General features: G+C 44.7%; 2 protein-coding genes across 7 annotated transcripts; one reads left to right on the top strand and one right to left on the bottom strand.

Moving 5' to 3' along the window:
* Positions 1-320: 320 nt before the first annotated feature.
* On the bottom strand, positions 321-6,823 carry wdr20a (WD repeat domain 20a). 2 transcript variants are annotated; one of them, XM_053845205.1, is made up of 4 exons: positions 6,549-6,823; positions 4,797-4,979; positions 3,228-4,583; positions 321-1,874 (listed from the first exon to the last, which is right to left on the bottom strand). In XM_053845205.1, exons 1-4 carry the CDS (start codon positions 6,810-6,812, stop codon positions 1,821-1,823), a joined length of 1,857 nt encoding a protein of 618 aa, XP_053701180.1. In that variant the 5' UTR covers positions 6,813-6,823; the 3' UTR covers positions 321-1,820. The 2 variants fall into 2 exon arrangements, with proteins under 2 accessions (XP_053701180.1, XP_053701182.1); XM_053845207.1 differs by lacking the exon at positions 3,228-4,583.
* Positions 6,063-9,162, top strand: LOC128747366 (uncharacterized). Of its 5 annotated transcripts, none has more exons than XM_053845221.1 (6): positions 6,063-6,710; positions 6,853-7,646; positions 7,728-7,783; positions 7,846-7,917; positions 8,228-8,317; positions 8,383-9,162. In XM_053845221.1, exons 4-6 carry the CDS (start codon positions 7,896-7,898, stop codon positions 8,904-8,906), a joined length of 636 nt encoding a protein of 211 aa, XP_053701196.1. In that variant the 5' UTR covers positions 6,063-6,710; positions 6,853-7,646; positions 7,728-7,783; positions 7,846-7,895; the 3' UTR covers positions 8,907-9,162. The 5 variants fall into 5 exon arrangements, with proteins under 5 accessions (XP_053701196.1, XP_053701192.1, XP_053701191.1 ...); XM_053845217.1 differs by having other exon boundaries at positions 8,376-9,162; XM_053845216.1 differs by having other exon boundaries at positions 7,728-7,917; positions 8,376-9,162.
* Positions 9,163-9,244: the final 82 nt, after the last annotated feature.

Below are 9,244 nucleotides of genomic sequence, written 5' to 3'. Positions count from 1 at the left end.
ACCTACATTTCAGGTTAAACATAAGCAGAAACCTGTTAAAAAGTATATTCTGGCTCATAATTTAACCAAGGCATGTTTTAACAAGATGCACCTGGAGAATTATTTAAAAAGAACAAGAATATTGCACTAAACAGTTGGTCCGAACTCCTCAACCCAGTGCACAAGAGATCCACAGCAGGAGTTTCATAAAAGTTGCTAACAAAATACAGCTTCACAGGCAAAGAACTCAAGGTTGGTGGCACCAAAAAAAATAAACCTCCTTGTTACACAATACAACATTTAAAACACACTTATCACACACAAAAAGGCAAACAGAAACCTTTGTATTCAAGATTATTTTAATATTTATACGTATAGTTTAGGCTTTAGAAATATAACTATCAATGACAAAACTTCCACTGGAGTCATGGTAAGTTCTTAGCCACCCACCGTCCCCCCGTCAAATCAGTTAATCACAATATACACATTTATGGTACAGTGCAGATTTGAATCCGAAATAATATTAAAATAAATGCTCAATAAAGATTTTTTTTAATAGTTTTATAATCGGTGTCTTCACCTACTGTATTAGCCATCTGTGAGTTCAGTGTACACCCAAAATGTAAAGCCATTTCTAAGAAGCTAATTTAAGTGCAAACTTTTTCATCTTTAAAAAGACGGTGTGATTGCAGCATCCAACTTTAGGAATTCAGATTCTGAGGAGGTCAACAAGGCGGTCCTCCACGCTTAGGGTTTTTTTTTTTTTTTAGTTGTTCCAATGGAGTAAAAACACACAAAATAACAGAGAAAAATCAGTGCAAAACGTTATTTGTGGGGGAGATTCTACTTGAGGAGGGACAGAGAGGGCGAGGGAGTGCGGGTGGGGGGAGGAGGGGCTGGGGGGCACAGTTTCAGGAGGTCACACGAGGACGCTTCACCAAGTAACCCTGAACCGACAGCACTGCCACGAAAGCTTGGCCAAGGAAAACGTCCCTTTCATCTAAAGCTTGTGAATTGACACAAAAGATAAAATTGAAAGGGTGAAGTAAAGATCATAATTTGAGGTTCTTCATGATGTCCACTTGACTTTTGAGTTACGTCAGAATATCCTCTTCAAAGGTAACGTTCTCAGCAATACGTTTCCTCATGGAACTGGGAGCACTGTTTTTCCTGTTGAAAACCTCAGTTTAAAACTGAAAACAGCATAAATACACCGAGTTATAAGTCTACCGGGAAGCCTTTTATTTGCTTAAACTGAATTCAAGTTATTCACGAGAGAACTTGTGATTCCACTGTCAAATATTGACGTTTTAAACTGTGTGGACTTATGAGGAGACTGAAGAACAAGCTTGAGTAGAAAGGAGATCAACTGAATTTTGACCTTTAACAGAGGCAAACAGCAAAGTATTCCGCGGATAATTGAACTCAACTGCCCGTCCCTTCCATATATTCTATTTTTTGATGGACATTTTCTCCATAAAAAGTTAACTTTTAGCTCCTGAAAGTTCCCAAACCTTCTTCAAATCATCATTTGCCAACTAAAACTTGACAACTCTGTGGTCCGACTTCACTAGTGCATTTCCAAATCCATACTGGAAATCAAGTATTCCCACTCATTGGCCCTTATTTTTATGCTCATGAATCTCTTCAAAATGGCTGACTCGCTGTCATAGAACTCCATGGAAACCAAATTTTAAAAAGCAGTCAAAGAAACACGGGAAAGCAGAGGGAGGGGGGTAAATAAAAAAAGAGAACACAAAGGAAAACTTGCAATGCTTGCAGGGTGAAGAGCAGCATCAGAGTCTGGGTTGCAGGGTTCTTTAGCAGCAGATTTATTGTGGCTATACTACTGTTCCACTGGGAGAGCTGGCTTGGTTTTGGGATGACAATAAACCCTGGAAAAGGAAAACAAGGAGATTTGCATTGGGAAAGTTGACAGGCTGAAGCAAATAAGCAACACTCAAAATTCAAATTAGCTGCGGAGCTGGTCGGTGGAAACCTAGAGGACAGCGTCGCTTTCTATCAGAGGCTTCGTCCACACTGCTGCATGTTTGACAGATGGATGACAGTTTCTTTTATTCCTTTATGTTAATATCTAGTTGCGAAAACATGGAGAGATTGAAGGCTTGACTGTCTACTGACTTTAGGAGAGTTAAATCTGACCTTTGAATGCTGCTTAAAGCATATTGTGATGTAATAGTTAATTGAAAAAGACCTGACAACCATCACCTCAGAGGTACCAGACATGACGCAACCACAAACACAATAAAATGTGGAGGCTGACCTCAATCCAGACTATTTAAAATCAGCTCAAATTTAAATGTAAAACATTTTTTTCTACAAATGCCAACCATAACCAAGCTTCTTCAAAGGCATTGCAGTGAAGGCTGTCAATGTAGTATTTGAGCATAAATCCAACAGGGTTTTTTATTTTCCTCTTAAGTGAATTCGGTGATGCTAGTGCCACCTGCTGGGCACCTGAGCTCATTGCTATCAATGATGCGCTGAAAAGCCCTTAAATATTCCAGATTATTGGGAGAAATCATACAAAAAGAAACAAAAGAAACGGATGGAAATAAGCAGCTTGGCGGAGGGTTGCACTCTCTGGGTGCTTTTCTGGCTTCTTCACACATGCACAACACATGTCCAATGATGTCGCCATGTGTCCTTAAAAAGCCATGCCAGGTAAAATCCTCACTTTAAAACAGCACGTCCAGTGTAGCAGTGAAGATGAAGCCTCTGTGCATGTTGCGATTAAGGCACATTGACGGCCATTTCCATGAAACCTCTACCATTAAATCATGTAAATGAAGTCCAAATAAAAGTGAGTAAAAGTGAATGTAAATGTTTACATAAAGAATCAATGGTCTCTGTGGTGGTGATCAGACAACCGTGGCACAGTGTCGTGTATAAAACCAGCAGATGGAACTGAGGGCAAACACAGACTTTAGTTTTCGCTCCCTGGACAGAAGCACAAATATTAAGCTGAGAGTTAAATACTTAAAGCAAAGCGAAGGGCTGTGCTGAAGCATCGCAGACTGCCATGTGTAAAACCAGCACACCGAAAGACGCCCTCTCTATCACATCCAATGAATGAGCGGGCTCCTTTTTTCCTATTTAACTTTGGCATATTTTAAGCACAAAAGTAGGACGTGTCTGTTCTGGGACTGAAGCTCTGGCTACGCCGCTATCTCACCACTGGCTAGATATTAAACTGAATGCATGTTTTCTCTTTAAAAGGAACTTACCACTTTGCCTGGCCTCGCCCATGTGCAAATAAATCCCTCCTGACAAGCAGTCACTAAACAGTCTTCTAAAAATATGAGTACAGTCAGTCGTTCATGTGCTATCTTTTTACAGATGAGGGGCTCGAGGAGGGGCACGTCCTCCATGCGCGGGCACAGCAGCGTGCCCAGAGTTTTTGCAGGGTCCGATTTGGTTTTCGTCAGCATGTTCAGCTTGTCACTGCTCTTGCTGCTGATGTGACCCATGCTGTGGTTGCGCTTGTGGTCCTTCTCGTGGTGGCGCTCCTTCCGGTCGTGCAAGGACAATGTGGCGAACTTGCTGACTCCCGTGGCGATGGCACTGTCGATAATTCCGCCGGTGCCGCTCCCGCTGCTGGGGCCACCGCCGCCGGTCGTCTTGTTGGTGTTGTTGGCGGTGACGGTGGGGCCAGCGGGGTGTGGAAGGCTGTTGGAGCGTGGCAGGGTTGTGGAGAGTGAGTTGACGCCAGGCGTACTGGCGCCACTGTTGCTTCCGTTGGTAGCGTTACTAGAGGTGTTGGTGATTGTGTTGGCCCCTGCAGGGGGGCCGCTAGCATTCATCACATTCGTGTGAGTCCGTGTCCTTGAAAGAGGCAGATGAGGGAATAGGATGTCCTCAGTTAGGTCCCATAGGCAAAGTTGAGTGTCCTGGCCCACTGAGCCGAATCTATACGTGACGCTAACCGGCCGACTGTCCGTGGAGTTGCGCTTGGAGAGTCTGGACTGCGTGCTGTTGGCCCGGTCTCTGCCAAAGTGAATCATTTGATCCTGAAAGTCCTCGTCGCTACCACTGAACTCCATGGGGTCGCTCTCCTCCACGCTCGTGGTGTAGTGGTCGAACGCCACCACACTTACCCAGGACTTGTGCCCGTGACCCCGGGCGATGACCCTGCAGTCCAAGAATGACCACACAGTCACAAGGTCATCCTCTCCGCCGGCGACAATGTACTTCCCATCTGGGCTCCAGCAAACGCACAGCAATCCACCGAAGTAGCTCTTCATGGTGCCATGAAGCTCCACGGCGTCAAAGTTAAACACCCGCAGGAAGCCGTCCTGGCTGACGCAAGCCAGGAACTTCCCGTCGGGCGAGAAGGCAAATTCGTTTAGCGCGCCCTCGCCCACTGTCCATTTCAGCAGAGGGTTGCGTGTGGATTTACTCTTGCAAGTGTGCACCGAGTAGTTCTCGCCCTGTTTGAGCAGCTGGTAATGTGGTGCTGTGGTGCCACACGTGTGCTCCACGTTGTAGAGGTACAAGTTTCCACTGGCGTGGGACACCAAGAAGAGGCTCTCGGAACCAGGAACCCATTTCACACATGTTACTCGGGACTTGTCTATTAGTCTCTGAAAAAAAGAAGGGCAACAGGAGCAGCATGACAATTCAGCTGTCAAATTCATGAATTTGGAACATTCAATGCCACAAGAAGAAGAAGAATGTCTAGTTTCTCTGTTCATTCGCTTTGGAAAAAACTTTATGAAAACCATGTTTTATCCTTCAAACAATAGTTGTTTCCTGGTTCTAATATTTTATGTGATAAAAAAAAATTAAATCTGTACCTCCTCGTTGAACAGCTTGCTTGTCTCCTTCTTTATTGGGTCAATAAGTTGCACCTGTCCCGCTGAAAAACCCACCAGCAGGGACACACTCTCTGCTGTGGCGGTCAGGTGGTTGAAGTCATGGCAAGTGGGCTGCGTTCCCTTGTATATGCGCTTGTCTATGGGCTTGCTCAAGTCGGCCGCCTGCAGGAAGAACGTACAGGAAGTGAGCGTGTGAATACAGTAAGAGAGCTCTGGTCTTTGAAATAAAAGGAACGTTGCTGGTGATACGTCATTCTTAAGCCATACTTTTATCATGATCGTACACTGTTCAGTACAAACTGACCTGGGCTCAAAAAACAAAGGACAGACCAGACATGAGGAAATATATGTCCATGTTAAGCATCTGTTCCGTTGTTTGGGTCTGGTTTTGACACTCATCACAGAAGGCAAGCACTGACCAAAGTTAAAAAGAACGAAAGACAGACACATGCAATTCAGCTTTATCATGTGAAAAATAAACAGATTAAAGATAGTTTATTTTTCACACATTATCTTTGACCCCCAAAAAAGGAGCGTGACCAATTTTTGGGCCCAATTACTGATTTTTTTTTGTCATCAAAAAATAATAAAGAAAACAGACGTGACCGACTTTTGGGCCCGATTACTGATTTATTTGTCATCAAAAAATAATATAGAAAACAGAGAGAAAAAAAAACCCACTCCCCTGGTACATAGTAATATCAAATAACCCGAGGACACCTTCGGACATAAACCTAAGGTAAACAATTTGATAACAGTCAGTGTTAATGATTTACATTTGAAGATGAATGGAAAGAATCAGAGATGCTGACTCAGTAGTTTCCCACAAACAAAATCCCTTTTTTTCAGTGAGGAACTGCAGTAACGTTTGATAGAAAAAGATCCCACAACAAGACAAAAAGCCTTTCAGCTCAGCAAGCAATGAAGCCAATGCAAATCAATTGATCAGACTCATAAAATAGAGTGTTGTCCTCTGTGAATAACAAGATAAATGCAATGTTACGTTGCCTGAGGATGTGACTTGACAGCGAACACGCGCATATTTCAAATTCCTACATTAAGATTGTCACTGCTGCTTGTGGCCTTCCCTTCAAACCCTTGACATATACACATAAAATATAGTGTTGTGACTTTTTTTCCACACTATATATACAGGACAACACTTTAATTTAAAGATCAAAGGGTTACAAAAGCGATAGGCGTGAGACTAAACAAGAAAATACAGATACTTTGGTTGTTCACACACTACACCAGGAGACCGGGCGACCTGCTGCTGTGGTGCTTCAGGCTTTCTTCTCACTGGACTACACCATGCCTTGACTTCTGACCTCCTGGATTGAAACTTCACGTCACCTACTCGACTGACGAGTCAATTTCAGGGTGTCGACAGGTGCCATAGGTGGCGACACTGAGCCACAACTGTCAACACGAACTGTCATGAGAAGTTTCACCGCAACAAGCGACAAACGCGTCAGTTTGACCTGACAATTGACTCTGTAGATAAAACGCCGGGACGTTAACTCGACCCCAGGTCTGTTTGCAGAGTTTGGACCCTGGCCTCCAAGAACCAGCGACTTTGCTAACTGTAGCCACCAACTAGCTTGTGTGAAAGTCAAGCACCTGCCAGAGTTTACCAGGAGAAGAACGCCGTGGTTTTCAGGGGGAGCAACACATATCCGTGTTTACAACCGCCAATGTGACGCGGTGTTAGCGGCGGCGTTACGGAAGTACCTTTCTGACGCCTTTGTAGATGTAGAAGTAGAGCTCTCGGCCCACATTGAAACAGATCCTGTCGCCGTTGCCGGACTGGTCGTTGACGTTGACGAAGGAGACCTTGACCGGGTTCGAGCCCTGCGAGTTGAAAGGCACTCTGTTGGGGCGGCTGTATTCGGAGTGAGTGAGGAGTTTGTAGACGCCTTCCCGAGTGGTGAACTGAGTTTTAATTTCGTTCATCTCCTTCCCTCCTCCCTCCGCCGCCATCTTTGAAATGAACATTCATCCCTTTTCCCCCCCGGACCGGATCTTACGCACACAGCTGCGGCTCCCCACGCCCCCTGCTGGCCACACAACGAACTGCACATACGTGAAACGTCGCGTACATATTTATGAATTGTAAACGCAAGGAATTGCATTCAGCTGTCATGGTGGAAATCATGAGGCAGACCCAGGTAAGGGAACAGAATGAAATGGAGAAGATTAGTGATCAATTCGAAATGTAAGTTGCAATGAAATGCACAAATAAGATGATCAAATATGAGCTAATATTAACGAATGTTTCATTAGTTTTCAAGATTCATTTCCAAAGACGTATTTTTCTCCATGTTCCGAAAGCCAGAGTGGTTTGCTCTCTCCGGGTCGGAGGAGAGTTCCTGCCCCAAGTGGGGGAGTTTAAGTATCTCGGGTCTTGTTCTCGAGTGAGGGAAAAGGGGAGCGTGAGATTGATAGACGGGTTGGTGCAGCGGCAGCAGATGACCCCGGATGAGCGGCAGAAGAAGGTGAAGGTAAAGGTAAGGGATTTTTCTCCATGGGGAAATAGCCAAAAATAAATCTGAACGTTCACTTAAAAGTCTCATACAGAGTCGTAGTTTTGTTTTGCTTTCTTGAATTTCACTTTTTAATCACTATGCGAAATAATTTCGCTTATTTAATTCAATTAAACCCACGGATGTGCATTGTTTCTTGAGTCCCTATGTCGCTAAATAGAAAATAATATCGTTGAATCACGTGTTTGCCATCATCAAAACACCTGTTTGAGCCGATGACGCGTTCGCCAACTCGCGTCACGTGTCGTGATGGCGTGGAGGAGGAGAAGGAGGCAGCGGTCGCTAGGTAAATCCACTTCGTCAAATCTCTGTTGGCCACAGTATGTTGTGAGTGACCCCTTGGGTCTGATGAAATGAACTGCTCCAGAGCACAGCGACAACCCTGGCGCCAGCAACGTGGACCAGCTGACTTTCAAATACATGGTGACCTCACTCCCGCACTCCTGCACCACGTGCTTGGTCTTGATTCACCTGTCTCTCGTCAGATGTGCAAAGTGGAATCAAGCACGGATTCTGACTCAGAGATCAGTCCGAGATGGTCCGACACCAGCACCATGGTATCACACACACACACACACTGTCGTGTCAGTGGAAGCCTAGTAGTTTCTCAGATATATCTATATCTATCTATCTATCTATCTATATATATATATATATATATATATATATATATATATATATATATATATATATATATATATATATATATATATATGCGCTAAAAACAGAGCAAATGTGTGAGGCCCTTCGACTACCACTAGAGGTCAGAGGTTACATTTATTGAAGCACTAGCTTCTCCAAGTGCATTATTTTTTTACATCTTAAATACAATATTTGACATTTGAATGTTGCATTTCTAATTTGCAGGGATGCGCCAGCAGCGCACCAGAGAGTGGCAGCTTGAGACGGGTGTTGCCTCTTCACAAACCCTCAGCACGACACAGCTGTTATTCTTTGGTAACACTCCCAAGTTTATCTGCAAACAGATGCAACATGTTGACTGATTTTACGGTAGTTTCTAGATCCGTACGATGGAAGTTCTGAGGATTCCGAGGAGGTCAACGTGGACGGGGACGTCTCCAGCAGGAGGGCCAGGACACAGGGAAGAGGAGGGGCTCGGTTCTCACGCCGAGGTCGACGGGTCCTCCTCCATCACCCACCGGCTGTCATGAGAAGCGGGGTGAGGGGCCCTGCAGGGGAGGTGGATACGAGATGTGCGAGCGATCCAGAGCTGTGGGTGTGTGAGCTGCTCTCCCAGAACGGCTTGGCTGGGTCCCTCAGAGAAGACGTGGAGATGAAAGGACAGCTGGATGATTCGGGGGTGCACACGTCGACGCCTCATACTGACCTCACGACCATGGGCCAGATGTTGAGCAGCTCCTCGGAAATCTCCCCGAAGCTCAGGTCGGACCAGAAGAGGAAGCTGGTGGTTTCTGGAGCTTACGTGCTGGAGCTGCAGCACAAGAAGCGACGGTGCATGGAGGACATGGAGGTGATGTCCGCTTCGGAAGCCAGCTCCAGCTGTGTGGCCGTGAAGCTGAAATGACCGTCCTGAACACCTTCAACTAACTAGTAAAATGTAATGTGGAGTGAATGTTTGATTTACAAGCCAATGATCTGTACATAGATTCAAGTTTGTGTGATGATGCTTGGCCAGAACATACATTTTAAGTGAACGTTGATTATGTTTTTGAAAATAAGAAAAGGATATTAAAGGTTTCGTCCTCACATCCATCAAGGTTTGAATAGTCTTTGGTTAAAAAGATACATTTCATTTGACTGTTTAAAGGAATTTACTTCCCTAACTGGATTCAAATGTGTTGAAACATTTAACATTGGTGACTTTTCCAGCATGGACAAAATAAAATGGTAAATTTTGAAGTG

The sequence above is a fragment of the Synchiropus splendidus genome, chromosome 16, assembly GCF_027744825.2.
Source record: "Synchiropus splendidus isolate RoL2022-P1 chromosome 16, RoL_Sspl_1.0, whole genome shotgun sequence".
Taxonomy (NCBI): Eukaryota; Metazoa; Chordata; class Actinopteri; order Syngnathiformes; family Callionymidae; genus Synchiropus; species Synchiropus splendidus.
This window is presented reverse-complemented; position numbering and strand designations above follow the sequence as displayed.